Raw genomic sequence first — 25,756 nt, 5'->3', positions numbered from 1 at the left:
AGCCAGAGGGTGCTAAAGGCACCAGCAGTGCAAGAAGGTCACTGAAGATGGCTACAGGCTGAACTTCCAGAGAGGCCATTGCTGGAGACTGGCCCCAAGCTACAATACCAATGGCAACCCCGCGGTCCTGGGGATATGACGTCTTGGATAGGCTCACAGAGCAAACTCAGACACCCAAGAACACGGCAAATTCACCTCTGACTCCCAGGCAAAAATCCTACCCATACCCACTTCACTGTCTTTGCTAGGGTTACAGATCACAGAACTGTGCATTTTCTTTTGAGGTGGGGATCAGAAAGCTATGCGCTTTGGCTGGTGTGTCTGCTTGGAGTACAGGCTATATCTCACTGCTGCAGAACAAGCCAGCCCCTGTGGCTGAGAAGGGACTACSAAGAAAAACGCTTCCTCATCTCCAGAATAACCCATCCAAAGCCACTGTATCCCCTCATATTTCACAGCAGTATAACCTATACCAGTGTAACTCACCCACTGTAGCCAGGAATGTGAGTTCAGATTACCAGCATGTGCATGGTTTATTCCCTTTCCTGCTAAAGAACATCTGCTCCAGTATAAATGCCTACTATGACTGTAATTACACTGGCATGCAGGTATGCTTGGAAATATTGTTGCTTAGTTCAAGCAGTGCCTTTTCACCCATAGACAAGTCCTTGGGATTTCTGCGTGTTTGCTGTATGGATGCAGCTGGAAAGGAACATGTAAAAATAAGTTTACATGGAGTCCATGTTTATAAATAAAGAAAAACCATTTCCCCAAGAGATAAGGCACCATATTTCTGGTTAGTCATGGAGCCGAGCCTAGGGCCCTTCCCCTGTGCAACATACATATACTGGCTTCCCAAAATAAATTAAAAAAAAAAAAAAAAAGGTCTGGCCTGGCTTCTGTCTTCACCGGCTGTCACCTTTTTAATCTGCTCTCCCTTTCCATGTTTGTCCAGAAGCCCCTCTCTTTCAGTGCAGCTGGGAAGGTTGTTACTAACGGGTGACCAAGCCTGAATGCTGACAATGTGAGATGATTACAACTGTCCAAAGAGCAAACACACAGACTTTTCATCAGAAGATGCTCCTGCTGCCCTAACAGGATTCGGCGATACAGCTCCAGACAGAAGCAGTGATAAATGGGGGCTAGTGTCAACTCAAGATGAGAGGCCACGGAGTTCAACAGTAGCTCTATGGGGAGGCAGCTATACTCAAGAGTTTTGACTTTTCTGACTGAAGGTGACTGGGTAGAAGGAGCTGTAATTGGTTTATTTATGTCAAGACAGGCCATTTAGCTTATTTTTGAAGTGGTAACAACAGTAATCACTGAGCTAGTGAAAACTCTAAAGCGCGAAGCACCAGGACTTTTCAAAGGGTGTATTTTGTAGCATTCCAGGATAGCAGACCAGTCTAAGGGCCTAAAATAAATTGCAGCAAAATCATAAAACATCCTTGAACTGCAGCAGATTTTGGAACAGAAACTAAACCTATGGAACATGCCTTGCCACACGTGAGTATGAAGTTTCTCTCTTCTATGCAGTCACAGGTCTCAAGTTAGAAAGCCATACCTAACTGTAACCTTTTATCCTATTGCTACYTGGCAAACCTAGACTTCCTGAAATAAGTGCTATTAATCACTTTTAGGAGAGCAAACTAAGCTTCAAACAACAGCAAAGCCCAGCGTGTTAACACTATCCAGATCTCTTGAGATAAAGATGTTCTGCTGAGTATCTCAGCAGCCTGAATTGTGCCACAAGAATCAAAGAAAATAAGGCTGAAACAAATTTCCTAGATTCCTTGCTGGAATTTAAGCTTATAGTTTCTTGCACCATCAACCAAGTGAAMAGACAGAAGTTTTTGCCATATGCAAACAACCGCCTCAGTAGCCTGAACAACCTAAGTTCTTTCAACATTTCCTTGTAGATTGTTCTCCATATCCTACCATTTTCCTCGGGACTTTCTCCAACCAGTCGACCTCCTTCTAAACATGTGACCAGTGGCCCAGCACTCATCCCTATACTGCAGCTAAAATGCTGAGCACAACAAGTCCTGCAGATGCTAGTATTTTTTCTGCATCACAGCTCATTTGCTWTGGTCACAGCAAAATCCTATGTTAACATGTATTCAACTTGTTATTAATTATAACTGCTTTCAGTTTCAGAGCTAACCTGAATTTTTTGGCACAGTATAGTACTGTCAGATGTGTTACTGTCCTGAGTGATACCCACCATCATATACCCCTTCTGAAATGCAGTCTGAAATACAGGAAAGCCATGCCAAAACATGCAGCATACCAGCACTCGTGTTTGGTCTGTATTCATTAAGGATTATTAATACCATGGTTTTATTGGAAAAAGCACTCTCGTCTTGTTTTTCGCAGTTTCTAGATCACTGAATGTGCATAATTCAAATTTCAGACCAGGTTTAAGACCAACATGCATGCTATCTTCCACTCGTGTACACCAGCAATAAGCAGGACTATAGATGAAGTGCGATTGAGCCTGCAGGTGCCTGAATAACACATTGGTTTTTGTATTGTGCTTCTCTTAATAAGAAAGAACATTAAAAAAAAAATGCTACGCCAAATTTCCCAAGCAAGTGTTAACTATTCATATTTTGGTTATCTCTACATTGTGCTAGGCAGAAACAAATAGTAACATTAATTCTGAAGAATTTGTAATTTGGGTATTCCTAAGATGTATGGTCTGGACAAGTTCCAGCCCTGGTGAGCTCTCAAGTGAAACAATGAATTTTGCAAATAACATTCTCATACCCAAACGTCCCCCTCAGTTCCTATTGCAAAATTTCCTCATGAGGAGGCTTCTCGGACAACAAGGAAGGTGGTTGGGTACAGGCATAATGTGAGCATCCAAAAAGCCACAAGTTTTATCCAAAAAGACACAGTTACTATAGTAAAGTAACCCAGTCTCTCCTTCAAACAAACGCCCACAGGTATTTTACTCCACATCACTGAAGGGCAGTCATCTGTTTGCTTGGAGGTAGGTTCTGTTTGAAAAGGTAGGAAAACACCAGGAAAACCTTTGGGATGCAAAGTTCTCCCAAGAAGTTGTGTTTCATATGATTTTGACTGTGCTTCATAGAGCTACACTACCATGTACGAGATAGAAGAGACTGCTGGAGTACTAGTAGACCCTCTCAGGATTTCATCTTGGGACCGTTTCTAACATATTCTTACAAAATCCAGCCCTGTGGTCTCGCATACTGTGATTATCTTGGCAACAGTGTCTTGGGCAGGCATGTAGATCATGCTTATTTGCAATGTCTTCACAAACTACTGCAACTTGAGAAGTGTAATCTGCAGCACATTCTTAAAGCATTCACTCAGTTTTTTTTATTTTAAAATGATGCAACAGCTGCTAACTACTCAAGAAATACCACTTTGATGAGAGTAAGTTCATAAGACTACAATTCAGCATAGCCTAGTTTTCATTTGGAATTGTAAAGGTTTTGTTTTGAAATTTCAAATAAAAAGGTTTCTGCTCTACAGATACAGTAAGAGATATCCAGCACAACCCTGAAAACAGTAATTCAGTCACTGACCAAGTTGTCCTACAATCTCCAACACATTTTCTTTACATCATACCCATTAGCATTCAAGCTAATTATTATGATAATAGAAGGTATTCAGAAATTTTAAGGAGGGGAGGGGAACACTATGAGCATGTAATATGGTCTGCAAAGCACCAGCCGTGAAATTTCACATAGTAATTTCTGTATCAAATATTTAACTTCTGTTTTAAGCAGGAGGAGGGATTTATTTCAGGGAAACATGCACAGATGCAAGAGTGTTCATTTCCCTTCATCAAAAGCAAACCTTTCACTGACACTTCATTTTTTCAAGGAGAGAGCTTTCACCCACGCCCCTTAATTACAGCTCTGACTTGCATGATTCCACAATATTCATTCAGCTCATAACTCTTGTACTCTGCTACAGTCTAACCCAATAGGACTTTTGTGTATAAAGCTGAGCTTCAAGAGAGAACTGACACTATTAGGCAAACTAATACTATTAGACAAGATCATCAGCTGATGTAAATCAGCTGTTGCTGCATATTTACCATAGCTGGGCATCCAGATACTGAATGTGAGTGCTAGATAATGTTCTTATATGTGCTTGCATGCAGTTTGCCAGTCCTTGTATTTTATTTTGCAACTCACAGTGTAATATTATTACATAAACAGAAAATAACCCTACATATTGAGTCAGTTGCAATGGAATTTCTTGAGCTTAACTTACAGAATTCTGCAAATGAATAACAAAGGACAGAACTGAACTGCAGGAAATCATTACACCCTGACAAGCCAGTCTCTGGAATTAAGACATTTGTGTTACTATACTTATGTTGCTCCTTGATCATCTCATTCACCTGTAGAAAATAGGAGATTCCATTTTGTAACAGTGAAGAATGACACTCAAGAGCAGAAACTGTTTTTCTTCTGAGGTCACAGACTTAAGATATATGATCAGGACAGAGATTCTAAAGCAACAAACAATACAAACTGTTTGTTATAACACCAGGAACCAGCATCTCACAGACTGTTTCAAGGGAAAGTGCGTAACACATCACCTGCTACTTTTTCATTTGGACAACAAGAAAGATCTGGACRTATACTGATGATCCTTTCCTATCTGTATGGTCACACAGTTTTGTCTAGCATCCGTATCAGACTTTATAAGACGACTGGGGTAAACACACAGAGACTTCTGTCTATCGGAAGATTTCTTCTAGACAAATCAAAAGCTTCAGTATCTCCCTCAGAAGCTTATTGTCTTGCATGGCCAAGCCATCATCTATTCTACTCAGGCATTACAAGACTGTTGAACAGTCTCAGACATCCCCTTCAAAGGAGCTGCACACTTGCTGCAAATGATCAAATTTTCAAGTGTTCAAGATTGTGCACTTCCTACTATTTCCACAGCAGGGTAAGGATTCACCAACACTCTTAGTGGGAGCTAACTGGGTACTGAACTGCGGTATCTGCTTCTAGAAATACAACCTTTCTTAAGCTCATACACAAATGAGGATTGCAATTCCAATTCTGTAAAAGCAGAAATTTATTAAAAACTGCCGAAGAATCAAGGAAAACAGGAACACCCTCCAGTTGGAGGACGGGATCAACTACAGGTAGCCACTCKTAGCAGACATTTGTCTGGTATGTTCTCAGAGACCACCAAAGACGAAGGCATCACACACTTCCCTCTGTAACATACTCCAGTATACTAAGCACATGCCCAATCTCAATTTGCCTTCCTCCAATTTACCTTTATCTCCTACCAACCATGGAAAGAGAACAGAAAAGTCCATTCTTCTTTGTAACCATCTTTTATAGATTTTGAAAACACACCATAGCTCCTTATGGTTTCTTCTCTAAGCAACCCGATTTCTTCAGTCTTTAGTTGTAGTTATTCCAGAGCTTTGAACATAATGATACCTTCTTTCGGGCTCATGGGCATTCCTGAATAGGCTCATCTATCTTTAAGTTTGAGATAGCAAAGTACATATGTCTAAGTGCTCCACATATTGTAGGTTAAAGCCTTAAATGCATAAAATTAAAATAATTCAGACAGACTCTCCTTTCCATATGATTTTTCAAAACAAAGGTGGTTTGTAAACTACAAAGGCAAAACAGAACTAGAATTAGGAATGCTTTTGGGATTATGCAATTCAGGAAAACCTAACAGGAACCAAATATCTAAACCCAAGTGTTTCTTTGATGACATGGTACAGTGTGTGCCTTCTAACAGCGCCARGTTCTATGATGTTTACACCACTGCTTGAGATGCAATCCTACAAGAAGGAGACTTGCCACTGCACAAAGCATGACAGGAGACAGGCAAAAATGCAATGTGTTTGTGTAATTACAGGATCTTTTTTTTCCCCCACATATGGGCACCTGCTTTATTCCAAGTATCTTTGCTGTGTATTTTGATTACCTAGATTTTGAAACAAATAAAAACATAAACAGGAATATTCACAAGCCTGAACACCCTGTACTTCATCCTGAGAGTCTCTAAGGCAGCATCGTTTGTCATCTTGACCGCAGCAGCACATATGGGTCTGCACCAGAGAACTTGATTCCAGAACCACACGGTCAATGAACTGACAGACTAGTTCTGCGGTCACTGAGAAGTAACTGCAGAGCAACACGTAACATACAACAGATTGTACACAGCTGTATAACTTTCTCTTATTCTGCCTCATCCTTTGCAGTTACAAATACAATCTGGCATATCATCTTAGAATTATACAGGGCCAAAGATGTGTTCTGGCTTAAAAAGAACCAACAAATGTTGCAGAACGGGTGCATGCTACCTTTCACAGTTCAACTATTTAAGTGGCTTTTTTCTTTTTAAAGACCTTGTTCTGGTCCTGGTTTTCCATCTTCTCTTTCTGACCTCAGAGAAAGCTTACATTTTACTCTGTTGAAAAGTCAGGCAAGTAAACCAGGAATCTTCTCAACACACAAAACAAGGCCCAAGGATATTGCTGCTAAGCAGCAAGATTCTGGTAAATATGAAGATTCAAGTTTTATGCCATTTTGCATAAATGGCAAAAAACTATTGAAGGAAGGGGACACTGGAAAAGGAACTTCAAAGCAGAGCAGTTTAAACACATCAATGTCTTGAAGCACAGCTTTGCAACAGGAGCTGCAAGACTAGATGAATGTTAATGAAGATATAAAATGCTCCTCTAAAAGGAGAGTTTCCACAGTGAAGATACTGGGGAGCATTCCAATGCAAGTGGAATCAAAATATAATATAATAAAACATCACTTGTGCACACTAATTCACATCAAAACTTGGTATAACTGACATATTTCATCAAGTTTATTAAAAAATAAAAAGCTTAAGATAAACAGTCAATAAGCAGTATAAGAAACAGTTCAAAAAATTTCTTTGTGTTATTTTACAGTAACTGCAATGAAGTGTTAAATACTGCCCAAGATGAAAAAACAAAGGATGAATGAACATCTTGAGTTGCAAATTAGACTTTCATTCTTTTAATCCATGTTAAATATACATTTCTTTCTTCTGAAAAGAAAATATTTTAATCTGAAGAATAAGTTACACACAGTTATAGTCAAATATTTAAGACATCTTCTCTCTCAGGGGCATGCATTTTTTCTGTTAGTCTTTCCATCTACAAGTACAAAGTCAAATATTTGACAAGATTATAATTTTCTGACAGTATCCTCTCTTTCACTCAAACTTCTATCACATCTGCAAAACTTACAGGCTTATTGTACATTATTAAACAAAGAACTTAATGACAACAGAATTCTGAATACTAAAATAAGGACATTGGCTTTTGTCATTTTAAGGAAAAAATGTGAAAAKTTCTACCTGAGAAATTATCCCTTACGAGGCAAGGTTTACTTTATCAAGTAAAATGACATCAGCAGAATTTTACATCTCTTTCTTCTTAATTAGGGAAAACTAACAAAGTTATCATACCACTTGAAGAGCCAGCATGACAAGTCTTTACCAGAAGCTGAATAATTTACTCCAGTGTTTCAATGGCAGGAGAATTCTAGCACATAGGATTGGCAGGAAAACATACATGTCACTCCAGGAGGAAAACAGCAGGAAAGTCCCAGAGTGCACCTGGAATGGCACAGTAGTAAACCAGCCACATGGCAGTGGCCATTTCATCTCTTCAGAACTGTATAAATTCAAATACACAGTTGAAAACTGCAAATCAACAGAATGCAAACCATAGACTCACTCTATTTCTATCAAGTAACAGACAGAAAAGCTATGACTCAGCCTTTTTGCTCAAGCAAAGAATGGTTATAGATTTTTTGTAAGAAAACATGAGACACATTCAGTATCTTGACAGTGGTTCACAAGTACCCTTGGGTCTGTACCGTACATCTAGTAGTCTTAACTCACTAGCAACTCTAACACTCTTGTCTTCCCTGCACAGGGCTCTGGAACAAACTCAGACACGCAAGCTCACATGAAAGCTGTTACCTCTCAACAAAACACTGAACAGAAAAGCTTATTTCACTGACCAAAAGTGCAAGCAGTAACAAGAGGAGAGAGAGTTGTCAGGCTTCAGCTTCCTCTCCATACAAAGCCTAGTGTTATGCCAATACTTTACTTGCAATAAAGCTATTGCAGATTTGATGGAACAGTTAGTATTTGTACACACTTCTGCTTACACTTACAGAAGAGAGCCATGATCTCTGCTCTGTGATCCCAAGTTAAACAGAGAATTTTATCAATACCCCCATTTCTATCTGTTTGTAAGAAAGGATGTATAGCTATAATTTCCTAAAATCGACTCACAATTTGTACATTACAAACACTAATTGGGCCATCAAATCTAGAATATGTTTTTTCATGTGAAATACATCCCTGCTGCATACATCTTCATGTTCTTAAAAAAAGGAAGAAAAAAAAAAGCAGATAACATTCCCTGTCATATTTGCACGCAGTGGTTAGTTTATGAAAAGAATAACTGTTGTAAGAAAATCTCCGACATAGATAGGGCTTTCAGTTCCTCCTCCCATTCATTTAATATTACACTGTTTCCCAAAGTTCCCTACATCTAAAGCAGGTCACATAGGCTCTGTATAATTGAAAAAGGTTCCACTCCAAGAGCAACCTGTTACATATAGTAGGGGATAATTCTGTGTTTAAAAGCTGAAAATTGAAAACGCCTCCTCAGAAAAAAAAGGACTTGTCCATCCAAGGATTTGTCCATTCTATCTCCCTCTTGAGCCTGAGAAAATTTTGATGAACTCTGGAAAGTCTAAGCCATTTGGCCAAAGTTTTTATTTAAATATTCATCTGCCCATGAGTTTATTGCAATACTTCTTCTCTATATTCCCTTTGCACCTTTTTCCTTACAGCTTGCCTTCTCTTCAATTCCCACATCCAGCCTTTAATTTCTTCCTTTAACTGTCTGGAAGAACGCATGATGAAGGTAACTGTTAAGCAAAAAAAAAGGTAAATGTCTCCTCAGGAAACAGATGAGACCTTACAAAAGGAATGTATCTTGATACCTTAAGGAGAAGGGAAATTACAAACTGTTTCAAGGATACCAGATGATCAGTAGATTTGAATGACATCATCCCATTCATCAACAGGCCAGACACCATTGTCCTGAACGTTGGATGGTGAGCTCTTCCAGTCCCACATCTTCACAGGAACCCTCCAGTCTGGGCCATAGTTGGCTTCCACGTACTGGAGGGTTTCACAGGGCACATGTACCTTGAGTTCTACAAATTCAGTCCAACACAGAGTAAACTTTGGAAAGAGATACCTGCATCATAAGAGAATATGATCATTAGCAGAAGACCGAGATGCATATCTGTTTAAATCTATGCAGAAAGCAAGCAAGTGCAGCAAGTCACCATCTTTTACAGTTTCTCTCATTACATAACTTCCTGTCTATGAGATAGACACTTATTATTTACTTATTAGACAAGGGTGTTACCAACAATAACCAGTCAATATTTGTCATGTGTTCTTAGGGCATTCTTGATGCTATTGCCTTTTATCCGTATACTATTCTGTCACCTGTAGGAAATTACTTAGTCCRTATCTCTACTTTTCCACTTACAAACTGGGTTTAACAGTTACCTCATTTATGAGGGTGTCATGAGCTTCGATACGTGYAAATTTTGGAGGGGAAATTTTGGTAAAAGCAGCATGAAAGACAGTCAGGCCCAGAAATAAGAAAACTAACAGAAAAAAAAGAAACAGAAAAATAATTTGTTTTAAACACAAGTTTCCACCTTCCTTTGATCTGACCAAAGCAAGCATGTTTAAGCATGCTGCCAAACTCAGAGCAGCTGCCAAGTGTTAAGACACAGTTGCCACCCTATACTTTTTGAAACCTGTTCGGCTATTGAAATTAATAAAATAAGTTATTCTACCCAGCCCACTTTGTTCTGCATCTATTATTTTCCCTAGAAGGGTCAACAGGAGCCCTATCTGTATGCCACCAGTGGAAATGAACAGATAAATTTCACAATTTGATCAGAATGAGKTCCTGTAGGAGCCCAGGGTCAGAGTCCAGTTGTTAAACAAGAAAGTACCAAAGACTATGTCCTGCAGAGTATCACTCCCATTTCTGAAGCTGTGAAGTCTTGCAGAGAAAAAGTGATTTTAAAAATTTCCTTTAGAACTACCACAACTTAAAAAGAAATCACAAGCACTTAGCCCCTTTGAAAGGGAATAGAGTTAAAAGATTTGTACACTTGCATGAACTAAAAATCCAACATATTTCTTTAAGAATAAAGCTAACGTTATTTCTAAATAGTGAACAAACAGTTTCAGAACATAAAACTACCTTAGTTTTATGCCTTAAATGGAGGAAAAAGCGCAATCAGGCACTTTTAGATCTGTATTCAGGGAGTACTGATTAGCTCTAAACTAAACCGAGAGGCAAAAAATGCCAGGTACCAAGGTGAAGACGAGGTAAACAAACTTCATCYGTGGGCGTATAATCGTGAAATCAATATTTAGCTGTTATTAACCCAAGGAATCATTCATGTATCAAACAGAATTGAATTACAGTGGATGTGCACAAGCAAAAACTATCAGCAACCCCCTGAAATGATATATCCTCCAGAGACTGAACTCKGAATAATCGATTTTAAGGAGAACAAATGGGTATTTTAAATAAACCATCTCATCTGCAAATTAAAAACGCAGTGCAAAATTTCACCAAAATAATTACTGAGCTATGATTAAAATCAAGTATTTACATTCACTAAGGAGAAACACAGCTTCCCGTTGATACTTCTCACCACTGGCATCCTTGCCAATCATTTGCTCATTCCAAGTGGCTGGGATAAGGCTATATACACTCTTATGCATACACACTGGTCACTGTCTATTTTTCCAATTTCAGTCTTATCAATCTTTGGACCTAAAACTACTGAAAACATTTTTTGCTTACATAAAATCCTTTCTCTTCCAAATTACRGCTTTCCAGAATTTACTGTTTTTAAGGATTAAAGCAGACAGTGAGGTTTTCTTTCACAGATTTGATTTTTATAAATACTTATTCTCTGTGAAGAACACACCCAGCCAGCATAAATTCTGTAAATAAATGGAAGCTCTCAACTGTTGTTACTTCAAGACAAGATAACAGTATGCACATGTTTGCTTGTGTATCTGCAATGTGGAAGAAGTATTCAGATGCAGAGCTTTTAGCCAGACTTTGTGATTTAGAAACCAACTCTCCAAGGAAACAGAATAAAAATGGCTAGTGGAAAAATATTTAAGACTAAATAAAAAATATTTTCGTCCTTCAGACTTTTATCTAGTAAGATGCATAGAAAATATGCCGGTACAAATAYTTAACTTTCTGAATAAAATGTTTCTTTTACCCTTCATTTATTGAAAGCATAAATACCTTGGAACAGAGCTCCCATCCTCATCTGTGATGATATAATGACAATCAGTATCTCTTCTGGTACCATATTAACACCAAGTGAGATTCTTTTAGAATTATTCAAAAGTGGATTTAAGATTCAGCATACCCAAACAATCGCTTCTCTTTTGACTGACCTCCTCACCTTGCCTTCCCCCAAAATTTTGAAAGGGCTGAAGACTAAGCAGAATTGAAATCATGGCACTGAAATCAACCACACTGGATAACTGCACCTCACAGCTAAAGAGATGTGGGCTTTTTTCTCTTTTTGAGAAGACATTTAGAATGATACAGTAGGGATTTCAAACAGCCTTTTTCTGTCAGTGCTCAGGGCCTTTATAATGGAAAACAACCAGTTTTTCTTGCTCCTTTTCCGTACAAATTAATTACAGTGAAGTACACCTAAAAAACACCAATCCAGGATTACAAGTTTCCTTAAACTAAGCTACTTTTAAACAAATTTCTCATTGACCTAGAAAGCCATATTTTTCAACTTTGTTTGAAAAAAATTACCACCAAAAATAATTATTAAGCTAACAGAAAAAAAGTGACTGTTTAATGAATGCCGGAGTTTCATAACAGCTGCAACATCCCAGGATACAGGAGCTGTAACTGTAGCACRTGTACATGGATACAAATCCCCTTTCTGTTCTCATGCCTTGGACTGGTCACATCAAGAGAGGAAAAAAAAAACACCCAACTCTCAAGTACCCAATATCTGATGCTAGAATATAATTTTGTAAGAGGATGACAACTCTACCAGCATGGAAACAGATGTCACAATTTATATGCAACACATGAAAAGAAAATGGAAGGAATTTATTAGTCAACAGGCTTCTCAAAAAGATGTCACAAATAAAATCCTCCACAATCTTGTATGGAAAAACAGACATTAAGCCTGCTTTGGCGCGCTGCAAGAAACTGTTGTGGTATTCTAAGAAACAATTCTGCAACATGCCACCTTTTCTATTAAAAAAGTCTTCCTTTTGTCTATTTGTAAGTGTGCCTTTTGACTCTGGTCATTAAAACAACTTCCCCAATCTTTGTTTATCCTTTCAGAACAAAAATAACTAAGACAAGGAGCCAGATGTTATCACTGTCCGGGTGAGAGTGTTCACTAGGTTTCTGTTACCTAGACATAAGCAACCCACTTCAGACAAAATATGGAAGATAACGATATCCTACAAGAACTCATCAAGGTCCTCAGCTGGTCTGCAATTGTCTCTTTCTGCGTTAAGTTCAATGATGGAAACAATCTAATCATCAAAACCTACACTGAGTTTGCTGAGTAGACTAAAAAGCTGTTGTATTTATTTGCTGATTTAATACTGAAAGAAATGAAGAAATGTGGAATCCTATTTAAAATTCCATTTTCAGAATGGGAACAACAAACTTATCTGTGCAGCTGTCATAACATTACTGCAGAAGAAACACTCAAAATCATTACTGCAAAACCACGGGCTTTACTTTTGCAAGTGCAGTTAAGGCTTTCTGCCACAATGCTCTGTCATCAAGTCAGATGCCCAAGGGTTCATTTTTTACTGCAAAATCAGTATGTGCGACTAACAGTTTTGAAGACTTCTTTCTCATCTTATCTCTTTGACTTAGAGTTTGTCACACTCCCGATAACATCTGCTTGATATACTGACATGCCACCATTGCTTTAGATTTCACAAGAAAATTGACATTTGACAAGTCCAGCACCTTTCCAGTAAGGCATAGGCAGTACTGTTCTTTTCCARTTCTGCAGTTTCAAAGCACAGAATATCCACTGACTCCCCTCTGATGACTGCCCTTCCAGCAAGAGGTCAGGCTGCTGACTGCTGGCTCTAGAACTTCGCCAGACAACAACACACAACACAGGATGCCAACACTGACTTGTTCAACTCCTTTCCTACAAAAGGTACAAACACAATTCATACTTAAATTTCTTGCCCGATTTGGCCTGAGTTCCTCCATTCCATATGTGGTCATCCTCTTCATAGAAGAAAAAAATATCAAGTTTTATATCACCTTCTCCCTGGAAAGAGAGTTCCAAGCTGTCTTCTACCTGCAAGACAAACATATACACTGTACATACTCATAGAAATATAGAAAAAAATGCAAGGCTACTTATGCCAACAGGTTTCAAAGAAAAAAGTAATTCTGGTCAATGTTGCAGGATGTCTCCTATCCTAACTGAAGAAAATACACTAACTCAGCAATTTCTTTTTTTTGATGCCTTGAGAAAACTGGAAATTTTCTTCACCTCAGTGGAGACTACCTTCTCCTTCCTCACTAGCCCCAACATCTCTAGCACCAGCTCTTTTTTCTCTCCCACAAAACCRGGACAGAGCTATTTATTTGGGCTCAACTGTAAAGACCCTTTGTTTTGGCAGGAAAGCCAAGACCAGTGGTTTCTTCAGGAATTCTGGCAGACACCATAAGAGCTGTGTAAAGGAAGATGGTAGTCTAAAGCAAATAATCCTGATAGTACTGTCCACTTAACATCACAACAGTTCAGCCTCTACAGCTGCATTTGCTATAGTTTGAGCACCATGAATGGAAAGTGATCTACCTTAAGTTCCCACCTTTCTTTGCACAGCTCACACAGTATCTTACCACAATTCATGAAGGAAGTGCTAAATCTAAGACTGCAGTTTGATTAAAAAGTCCTCAKGTAAAAGAGCAGAATAACCTCAGTGAATAAACACACGATTAATAGGTGTCTTCATTTAAAACACTTCCTTTCTGGTAAAACACCCACTAGCACCAATCAATGATATATCTCCTGAACTGTGGCTGAACTGTCCTACCCCTGCAATTTTGCTTTTCCTCTTTACCCTTCAGATTCCACTCTACAGTCTGTGCTCTAGCAAAGCTAAGTACAGGTCCACATAAGCTAACAATGGACAAGCCCAATGCCCACCTCAAGCAATCTTTCCCTCTCTGCTAGCTTTGCATACGAGGCTCCACAATTTAAGTGCTATCACCATTTCTCCTCTATGATCAGGCCCATCCAATATCAAAGATTAAATTCTACCTTGATTTTTTTAGTTTCTCTAGCACCACTCAAACAAATTAGACCCCTTTAAAGTTAATTAAAAATTTCTTCTGAGGTAGAATTCAGACTCTCCAAACAGGGCTATGGCTATTAAGAAAAGTGTTCTGTATAGTCACACACTGCCCAAGAGAATACACAAAAGTCAATGAGATTATATGTTTAAGTAGATCACTCATGGGCAAATATGCAGGAGGAGATCTCAGACACCCAATTCAATGGAAATAATCTGCAGCTACACTCAGACTAATAAACCTACCAAAAAGATGCATGAAGCAAATCGTTCATTATCTGCATACCTTGCCAAATTTGTGCTTCAGTGGTAATCCTGCTTTCTGAAATGCTGGAATGATATCTGCTTTGTAGTCCCTTATAAAGACCCCCAAATCCACATCTTTGCTGTAAGGAATGATATTGCACTGTCTATACCAGCCTGAAGAAAAAAAGGAAAAAATGAATCAGTTAATTCAGAAACATGAGGAATATGCGGACAGAACTAAAGCAAGATAAGACTGATTTGACCTAAGGTCAACAGGCTGAGATCCTTGAAGGAGGCCATAAACAAGATTTCTGTCCTTCTGTAGTGTCAAACTGACCATATTGAAGAAAACAAATACTACTCTACTTATAGTTAGCTCCCTTCTCCAGAAAGCCAGGAATGAAAGAGAAATCACTAACAGTCTTAAAGATAAAATATCTTCAGTTTTCTAATCTAAATGTCTTTAAAGAAAAAATATTTTAGATCTGGGCCCAGATCTAGTCAGCAGTGAACAGTTACAGGGATACAACTATGCTTTCAATTTGAAACATTTCAAATAGCATCTGAGATATAAATCACCTTTTAATTACTAAAACAAAACAAGACAAGATGGACATCATTTCACCTATTTCATTAAAGCAGTTTTTTGGAACTGTCCATTCAGAAGGTGATTGTCCATAGGACTAAACAAATGCAAGTCAATGCTCACACATATGAACTTCTATAATCTGCTTCAGTTATGAAAAAGTCTTTCTCCTGTAATTAAGACATTACTTCCTATTTCCATAGAATTGAAAACCTGCAGTATCTACTCTAATAAGCTGATGCATAAAAGGCTGTGTTTTAAAATAAATGTAAACCACATTTAAAAAGTCAGTGATAAACACCAATTGGCATGCGAAGAAAATCAGGTGACAGTGTATAGGGACACCAGAAAAATGTGCCATCCTGTATTGTCCAGCTACCACTTCAATAAATTGTACACCACAATTTAGGGAACTGCTGATTGCCTTCTAAGCTGTGATAACACAACACAAGTAAGTGCTAAAAAACACTAARCACTTCACTCAAAGTTTGCTCAGCATCTCCAAGGGTCACAATTTTAAAGGAAAAGCATTTGGTCAAGAGCAAAAAAATTTTATTTTAATAGAGCTAATGTGGAGCACCTGCCTCACAGTTCACAGATATCACCTTCGAACCGTGTATGTTTAGCTGCTAACCTCAGCTTATATCATAAAAGCARTAGAGGATGAAATGTTTAAAACTTCAGATGAGCTAAAAATACAACATATCACAAATGCTTTACCAAGGCAGGTTCCACTGCTCAGCCAGAACTTTACTCCTAAGTTATTTAGTGTCAGGGCAGCCAGATGCAGCAAGGATTTTGCTTTTTTTCTGAACTCCACTGCATCAAGAGAGGCATCATCAGGGTACAGCTAGAAAGCAAAGGAAGAGTAAGTTATTTTCAGAGAGCAAACATGCCCCTTCGTTTTTCATTGTCCTAAGAAAAAACAACTTTTAAAATTTTTAGGTAAGTAATATCTGGGCATTATCTGTTCCCATGTATATAACTCAGTTTGACAACATGCACCGGAATGGCAAGTTAAACTTAAACTCTGAAAAATCACTCTTCAGTTTTTCCAAACCAGCAGAATGCAAAGTCAAACTACAATAGTGAAAGAATATGTGTATTAGGCACTGCGATCTCCAAGGGGACAACAGAGACAGAATTGGACGGACTGAGCGTATTACAAGTTTATTTGGCGCCACCAAGTGTTACAACTGAATACTGACAACTTCTGCCATTTAATAGTAACAACGTGAACAGAAAATAGTGCCTATCTTCAGCTACAAAAATCCTGCTGCAAGATCTTCTGTAACGCAAAGCCAAAAGTAGTATGGAAAAGCCTGGGCAAACATTACCCTGTCAAACACATGAATGATGCACCAATCACTCAGCATCACTAATGATTTCACTGGGAGCTCCTCAAACACAGCTGGAATGAGAACTTACTTATCAGAATAGATGCCAGCTCCTTGTTTCAATACTAAAGCTCCAAATTTCAATATACCTTCTGAGGCACAATTCCTCTGTATGAGGTGGTTAGTGCCGGSAGGTCTCAGAGCTGAAGTGCAGCGTGCTTACAGCTTCTGGACCTTACGAGTGAAGTGACACGACCCACGTACCCCTGGGTAAACACTCCTGTTACACGCATGGGGAGACAGATGGAGAAAGCATGGCTTTCACATGTAGAGATCAAAGGAGAAACCCTTGCCCTAAATTCTCAAACGTCTGAAGAATGGAAGCTCTGATGCCCTTTTTTTCCCTTCCCACAGAACTAGAGGTCACACAAATTCAGTGACCTGATTCTGACTCTGCAGCTTAATTGTGGTAACTCAATTTTATATCTCAATTCTTGTCAAGTTAGGACAAAAAGCTCCTCCTACCCCAGGAGGAAGTTTTCTACTATCTGCTAAATCAGATAACAATACTCTGAAAACACTGTTCTAAATAGTGACGAAACCATTAGCTTACATGGTCAAAAAGGAATAGAAAAAAGTAATGTCTGAATGAATATACCATTTCACAGAAACAGAGTTAGAATGGTGGAACTGCAGTGCACGGTTCAAACGAATAAAAAGCATTACTGAAAACTATGAGTATTTCCACAAGTAATATTTTCAACCACAAAGATACACAAAATCTTAGTCTTATTTACATGAAATCTATTCAACAGCACCAAATGTGAGAGAACTATGGATAGATTGGTTACCCTGTCTTTACACAGTTTTGGACCATGGAAAGAAATACCCTCACAAATCAAAAAGACAGATAATTTTTTCCCAGTTACTGAAAGTTTTCGTTTTATTACTATTTACTAATTTCTGTGGAGTAAGTCTCAGAGAGTGCATTTAACTTCATATTTGCAAACAGTCCCCTCCAAGTCAAACACAATGAAACATTTGTAGGTTTCAGCCTATCAATGAGTAATTTACATTACATCTCAGAGACACTACCTGATTACCACTAACCTGAAAGAAAGCCCGAGCTTCTCTGTACCTACATTCAAGAAATCTAGAGTGTGATATCTCCTCAAGAAAACTGGATGGATTTTTTGGAATTTGAACTTTTAAGTCATCAATGGAAGCAAGCAGAAGTTCAGGCCTGCAGGGAAAGAAAGATCACCCCATTCAATTCCTTTACAAGCCACAAGCCGTTTTCTTCTCTTGCTCAAGTTAAAAACTTAATGCCCAGTACTGCCAACAATTCCTCTGTCCGAACACACCTAAAACTGATTACAAAAGAAGAGCAACAAAAGCTTCAACATATTCCCCATGCATTTACAAACCTGAAATCATGTTTAAAAAAGATTAAATGCTTATAAACCTTTACTTGGCATTACAAATCACTGGTTCCATTACCGACTCAGGACTTGCACTGAATTTGTTCAAAGCTGTTATTCAGTGTATTTGAAGATTCAGGCTGTTTTTTTGGTTGTCTAAATACAGATGCACTTAAGAATCAAATTTCAGCCTCTACTTTGAGGTTATTTGCTTTAAAATATAAAAGCTGCTCAGCCTTCACAATGAATGAGATGCATATTTAATAGTTTACATAATTGACTTTAAATGTTCAGGCACATAACAAGTACAGATTCATGGTTGAAAAAGGAAGAAAGAATGGCCTCAATTTTAAGAAAAAACATAACTAGATTTATTTTGACCTGTGAAATGTTTGGCTGTTTCTCTCTGTTTTTTTATGATACATACACATATCCTATAAGAATACTATTCTTAAAGTTAGTGGTATGTGTCTGGCTTTGAAAATAGTGACAAGATTTGCTTTGTGGACAAGTAACACCACCAACTCTAACATTTGTGCAAATCAGGAGTCCTCTCAGTGCTTTAAGGGTACAGGTTAGATGGAATGGCTGGCACATACCTTTGTGTTACAAATATCACTTCTTTTTATTCATGTTCTTTAACACCAGTCACTATCATTAAACAGATTTCTGCTGCCTCCCCTTTTCCCTTGATGATCAGCATTGGAAAAACCTCTGTATTCAACTTTTGGCTACATATCATTACAGAAAGCTTTTTGATAATGGCTGCTACTTTAATCTCAAATATTAGTAACACAACCCATATCCTGTGCAACATTTATTTCAGAATATTTCATGCACAAGATGACAGTCATCAGATACTTTTAAATGTTAGTCAGGTATGTCTTTTGTATATCAAAATATCCTCATGCACACCAAATATGTATCTGCTATTACTAAATTTCTTGCTGCTTCTACTTCATCCCTTTGACTTTTTTGCATTTATAAATAGTAGGAAACTCTAGTTGCAGGTAAACAGAACTGAATTTATCTTTATGCATTTAATTTATCTACACTTTGAGAGCTGAATTATTCATGAGCTGAATTTTATAGCTTGATTTTTAGAAAAGAGTAATTTTACATACAGGAGAAAGGAGTTATCCTGGAAGGGCCATTACAGCTTTTTCTTCCTCTTTTGTGAACTCACTTTTCATATGCTCCAGGATAGCGACCAAAGTGGAGTTTCCGGAAAGGCACAAACTTTCTGTCCATATGTTGCTTGAGCCTCAAAGGGCCATGCCAGAGGTAGTGGCCACTCCTCTCATAAAAGACTACCAGGTGAATAGCATGAGATGCCAGCTTAAAGATGTAGTGCAAGGGAATTTCAGTGCCAGACAGGTCATCCATTCCGTCCAAGCGGGGGTCTTTGTTCAGAATCTTTAGCCATTGGAACCCCATTTTCTCAGCAGTTCTGAAAAGGTCCATCTAAAAAGGAGAGAGAGAAAAGCTAAAGAGAACAGAAACAAAAATTGAATGCTAAATGCTTATTACAGACTAACATWATTCCCAGGTTTCATCGTTTAGAGGTGAGCACAAACTACTCCAAAACAAGACCTTAAATACCAGCTATAACTACCTGAAACTGCTGTATTTCCTTTTCTTAACTTTTGTCCCTCAAATTATTCAATAAAACATCAAAACATCAAACAAAATCAATCAATAAAACATCAAAATAAATGCTGTCAGCTTTTTCTCAATCACTATGTTCTGCTTGCTTTTGTAGTGTCAAAAAAATACCCACTTGCTGAAACTCTTCAGTTGATACAAAGTAGAATCCAAGATCTTTCCCACAATTAAATTCTACTTTCAGTATTCTAAGAACACTATCCATGTGCACAGATAGCTATCAAGAGACTTCACTCAGATTCTTTAAATATATTAATGGTAAAGCCAGTGACTCACATTACTAGAGATTCTACTATTCAGTTACTCTGTACTTCTCTGAAAATCTCAAAGCCACAAGTTTTACAGTCTTTATGACTTTGGATATTCTGTTCTCTGCAGAAGTTTCTAAGCAGAGAAGTATATACTTTCTAAGAAGCATTCTAAGCAGAAGTTTCTCTCCTAGATCCAGCTTCAGTCATTACTTCTTTCAGCATACGTGCACTTCTCTTCCCTCCACTTTCTGCCTGCTTCAACCTGGCTATAAAGCAACTTCCTCTAAAACCGACCATTTCAAGAAACGAATTTCCTTGCACAGTTAAATGTGCTCTTTGTCCCAATACCTCTTCTTTTTAGCTCAGATTTTACATTTTTGAATCCAGGACCAAAATCAAGAGTTCCCATATTTGGACTAGGTCTGCTCCTTCACAGACTACCTGTAGCTTCAAACTGTTCTCAAAAGTTATTCTTGTATTGAACTTGGCATTCCTGAAGTCCTTGAATAATAATACCACTAATGCATACACAATTACTGAAAAATCTTATTTTATGCTTTACACAAATACTAGTCTAAATGTCATCAACCACCAAACATTAACATCAGGTAACAGGCAAGCCAACAGACCGGTATTTTCATAAAAAAGGTATTGCAGACAGCTTTTAAAAACTTTCGGTTATCTGAAATAACTCTTAATGTATCCACCTTGAAGTGTACTGCACAGGTCTATCAGCTTCTCCTCTGGATGCCACAGACAGGATCAATGAAGCACAAAGCAACAGGGAGGTGGCATTATAATAGTGTTCTATTATACACACAGCCTCCTTCTCAATTTAAATCCTTAACTGCTATGGGAAAAACAGCCGGTTGATCAGATCCTGAGGGCCACCACACTTCACTTGAGTGGGACTGCTTCAGTAAAATAACATTAGCCCATTTGAATGTTTCTTGCTTTAAAAAAAAAAAAGTTATCAGTGTCATCTCTAGTTTGTATATATTAATATACATTTCCAGATGACGCTTAGCTGATGAAGTAATCTCGGATTCCATTTTATCCTGCATCATATGCTATACATCTGTTTTTATCACATCCATTTAAAAATCTCAGAATACCAAAGTAAAGCATAGGTCCTAACACATTAAGTGACAAAATAAAATCCTGTAAGTACAGGGATGTACAAAATGAAATAGTCCTAAAAGAAATGTAAACCTGTGGCCTGTGTTAGTTTTTCCAGCCTTGTCACATCAATTTCATTTCTTTTGCTATGACAGATCCCCTAACTCAAGACTTACTATGGCTGCATCTCCATCACAGACTTAAGCTTTCCTTCTTCCTTTCTAACAGGCCACTTTATTTTTTATTTTTGAGGGTGGCCTCTTCTTACAACTGCTTATGAATATTGCTGACTGCCTTTAAAAACTTCTGGTTATCTGAAATGAGTCTTAAAGTACCCACCTTCTCAACACTTCTTTGATTTCCTTCAAAGCATCAGGGTTGCTATTCTCTTTTGATGACTCATGTGCTTCTAAAACCAAGCAGACTACTCCCTGAATACCTTTTACTCCAAAAAAACAATCAGCAAAAAAATCTCTCTCTGCTCTACTTTTTTACAAGATATCCACAGAATGTATTCGCAGTCCTTAATACAAACATGAGAGCATTATGTCACAAGATCCTACATTACAATACACAAATACGAACTGGAGAAGAAAAGGCACTTACTTCATGTTTCCACGTTTTGTCCAGTAGTGCAAATGTAGTAAAGTCTCTTGGAGCACAGAAATACTTGCATTCTGGGCTAGGGCCATCAGAAGAACTTCTGATCTGTTCAATGTCTTTATCAATCAGTCCCAGCACCAAGGGATCAATCAAATACACTGGTATATTTTGACTGGATATTAAACCTAGGAACTTCCTAACCACATGCTGTTTGATAGAGGAGAAAAACAGAAGTTAGAAACWTTTTTTTTTAAGTGCACAAAGGTTAATACTTTAAAAGTATAGACTCATTGGCACAAGGAACTCTTATCTCCCAATAAGACTCCGAACTCAGTTCTGAGTATGAGCTTTACTTCCACAAGCATTTGTAGATACAGAAATGTTCTCTTTCAGAAGAACAGTCTGGTCTCAGACCAAACCCAGGGAGCAGGCAATATGCTGGAGGGCAGGACTGCTCTTCAGAGGCACCTCAACAGGCTGGAGAAACAGGCAGACAGGAACAGTGCCAAGGGCAACACAGCCAAAAGCAAAGTCCTGCCTCTGCGACGGGAGAACCCCATCCCGCACCACTGGCTGGCGGATCCCCGAAGGAAGAGCAGCTCTGCAGAGCAGCAGCTGCGAGGCTGCTCAGCAAAAGTAGGGGCTGCAGCACGCCCCTACGGCGGCGACAGCCAGACACACACTGGGCTGCACCAGCAAGACAGCAACCACGAGGGCAACGAAGCCATCGTTCCTCTCGTTCTGGCCCCCGTCAGACCATATTCGGAGTCTTGTCTCCAGCTCTGGGCTCCCCACGACTAAATGGACACTGACGTGCTGGAGCAAGTCCAGCGGAGGGCCAACAGCCCTCCAGTTAAGGCACCAGAGCGCAGGAAAAGTCTGCGACTATTGGGTCTGTTCAGCCTCAGGAAGACAAGACAGGATGATCTGATATCCGATTTCTGCTTTCGACTACATAACAYGAGGGCACAGAGAAGATGGAGCTGGACTCTCCTCAGACTCTGACAGGTTGAGAGGCGCTTGTCATGAGCAGCAATACAGGAAATCTTTATCAGATGTTAGTAAAATTCTAGTGTCTGACCAGACACCAGAATAGGGGGCCAGAGAGTTTGTGAGATCTCCATCTTTGGAGATATTCAAAGTTTAGCTGGCAAAAGGCTGGAATAATCCAGTCTGCTCAGCTCTGCTCTACACAAAGGCTGGAATCTGCACAAATTAATGCATGACTCTAACAGTGGTATGGCACATACTGAATAAGGACCTCACAGAGCTTGAATAGACTTTACATGCAACAGATTGGTCATGGCAGATCCTTAAGGCAGACAAGTAAGAGCTCTCCTATCCGAACATTTTCTATACTGTTCACGCTTTAGRTTTTGTTAGGTTCAACAGAGACATCTGCTGGAGAGAAGGAGGTTAGACTTTCTGGAAAAAAGTAACTGCCTAACAACCATAAAAAGAGAGTGGTAAAGTGCAGAAAGAGGGGAAGCGTACAGTCTTTTCTCTTACGAAGTGGTTTAAAAATTACTACCACATCTTCAATTTATAGGAATAGTGCTAACTCTTCATTAAACTGCTCTCAACAATGACTATTTGAAACAGTCACTATACCATGAGGAGGCTGGGCATAYACTTAGCAAATAACATGTGGTAATACACTTAAGACTTACACTTACGCATCTTAAAAGTTTAAAAGCTTTGTATACATTTACAAATCAATTACTTTCTTGACAAAAACATATATGACTATTCTTATTTTTTTGATGCAGTGAATGAGTAGAATAAATGTTATCATAAAACATTCTTGGCTAGCAATATTCTTCCACAGCTTTTGCCAAGGGACAAGCAAAGTCAGCTGTGTGATTTATTATGATGCCAGAACGAGCAAGGAGAATTAGAAGATCAATTACAGAACAATCTTGAGCAATCAGTATCATTTGCTCCATTATATAGACAGAGGCTTCATGTTATTCACGCTGTATCAGCCATACCAACTTTGCTGCATATGAAGGGTGATTCAGTGAGAAGGTAGGAACTGAACGCCAAAGACTGCTATCCAGTCTTTTGATACCAGTATAGCCAGGGCACTCAACTATGGCCAGATTGCATAAAGCGCTAGAAGTGGTAGTAAGAAGATTCAGTGCCTGGTAAGAAGATTTATTACTCAGCTCAGTGGAGAATTTCAGTCAAGTACATTTAAATGTCCATGAAATACAAAAGATTTTCAACAGTCATAGCTGCCCTGTTATTAAAAACGTAACTGATGTATTCAAATGTGACAGCTACACTTAACGACTTAACTACAGTTCTAATGAAAAAAAAAAATTTTTGGTTACAATAGCACTGTGAAGCTTTACGTTTGTTACATCTCAAGGATTCTAGACCAAGCGTGATGAGGGAAAATGATGGCCAAGTGTCYACCTACCAGTCCAGCAACCTGATCCTGGCCTTCTAACTCAAGCTCTAATCTTCCTCCAGTCACACTCYAGTTTGTTTAACTAGACTCCATGGGCCAATTTCTGATTCTGGTACAAGGCTTTGGCTTTCAGAGGGGTGGAAAAGGGAAGTGAAGACAAAGCGGATCAACAAACAGAATTTAGGCTCTATGGAGCTGAAAGGTAAGTGATGTGCTAACCTTATTTCTGTGATTAAAACAAGCAGCTCCTGAAGAGCAGCAAGCAAATCCATGCAAAAGTATCTATTATTTTTTTCTGTCACTTCTCCAGGAAAATGGCTCCTTTAAGTTGGAACTTAAAGAATCAGTAGAAAGAGATGGTCATGATGTCAAGCATCTAAGAAGAAATCCACTCAAATAAAATATTTTGGACTTATCATGCAAGGATTTAAAGAAAGCTGGGAGTGGAACAGGTGCCTGGCAAGACTGAGGAGCACTCTGCTTTGTTACTAATAACCCTGTAAAATCAAGTTAAAGCTTAATGGGAACTCAGTCCACAGACTGGTACACTGGAAGCTCACTCTGGCCACTGCATGTCACATAACACCTTGCAGGCAGTCCCAAGGAGTTCCACTTCTAAGAGTGCTGAGAAATTCCCGGTGCCAGCAAGCAGTCCACGGAGCAGTCTGTTTGGATTATCCCCAAGTACAGCTCTTAACAAGAGCATCTTTCCTCCTACTCAGCACAAACAAGACTTTTAAATGGCTAACTAGCAACATATATCAGATTGCAGTTAAAGCAAAGTGCACACYGTTCTCCTTCACCATCTGTGCTCTTCTTGGGAGATCCATTGACAAAATGACTTCTGTAAAAGTGGCTCCCAACAAATGCTAACTACAAACGTTATAACTGAGCTTCTGATTCCGTGAGGCCAGCATGATGTTTTGGTTGCCCTCAATCTTGCAAACCTTAAATAAGTCGCAACAAAAGTTTCCGATGAGAGTATCTAATGGCACTTGTAACACTGCTCCTGAACGCTGGAATAAGGCAACTGCTAAATGCTGAAATTTAACATTTTTCTGCTTGTGAAGAGTTTTATGACTCAGAACAAGCAAGTAACATGAAATATGAGTAGCAGGTCAAACAACTGGAGCAAGCAAAGAGGTCTTTTGTGACCTGAGAACTGCAACTAATTTTGTTACCATGCTACCGCCTGTCAAACAAGCTGCAAGTCAAGTAAGTCAAGGTTTTCAATATTTAGTCAGAAAGACCACAAAAGCCTTGATCAAAACTTCTACATCAGAAAGAACGGGTTTTGCTTCTTAAAATACCAACACTGTTAAGGACTGCACAGGCAAAGGCTGCAAACCTGTAACCCTGTCTCGATGCCCTTTTAAACTGATCTTTACAAACAGTGCATAGCTTTATTCATTGAAGAAAATTATCTTTTAGACCTTAGTATTACAAAATGCCCAGTGAAGAGAAAAGAGAACTAGACCCATAGTTTGCAATTCTGCATGAGTTCTCTCAGATTTGCAGAGAAACCATATGAATCAATGATGTTGTACATACCCATCTAGTGCTGTCTTGACCCGACTGGCTTCCTCTGCCTTTTGAAAAAACTGCTGCATTCTATCAAGACCAAAGAAGGAAAGGGGGGGGGGGGGGGG

General features: G+C 38.7%; 1 protein-coding gene across 7 annotated transcripts in view; it reads right to left on the bottom strand.

Moving 5' to 3' along the window:
- Positions 1–6,824: 6,824 nt before the first annotated feature.
- The window catches only part of FKTN (fukutin), a 20,493-nt gene continuing 1,561 nt past the window's right edge, over positions 6,825–25,756 (bottom strand). For 2 of the 7 annotated variants that reach the window (XM_026061109.1, XM_026061115.1), the window contains exons 2-9: positions 25,659–25,718; positions 21,695–21,898; positions 19,240–19,517; positions 17,743–17,875; positions 16,016–16,145; positions 14,750–14,883; positions 13,333–13,460; positions 6,825–9,289 (exon numbers count right to left, since the gene is read on the bottom strand). In XM_026061109.1, coding sequence (XP_025916894.1) covers positions 9,076–9,289; positions 13,333–13,460; positions 14,750–14,883; positions 16,016–16,145; positions 17,743–17,875; positions 19,240–19,517; positions 21,695–21,898; positions 25,659–25,718 — 1,281 coding nt within the window. In that variant the 3' untranslated portion in view covers positions 6,825–9,075. Of the gene's footprint in view, positions 9,290–13,332; positions 13,461–14,749; positions 14,884–16,015; positions 16,146–17,742; positions 17,876–19,239; positions 19,540–21,694; positions 21,899–25,658; positions 25,719–25,756 lie in introns of those variants that run through there. The other 5 variants (XM_026061111.1, XM_026061112.1, XM_026061110.1 and 2 more) reach the window with 5 other exon arrangements.

This window comes from Apteryx rowi, unplaced genomic scaffold (assembly GCF_003343035.1).
Source record: "Apteryx rowi isolate R43461 unplaced genomic scaffold, aptRow1 scaffold_176, whole genome shotgun sequence".
NCBI classification, from domain to species: Eukaryota; Metazoa; Chordata; class Aves; order Apterygiformes; family Apterygidae; genus Apteryx; species Apteryx rowi.
This window is presented reverse-complemented; position numbering and strand designations above follow the sequence as displayed.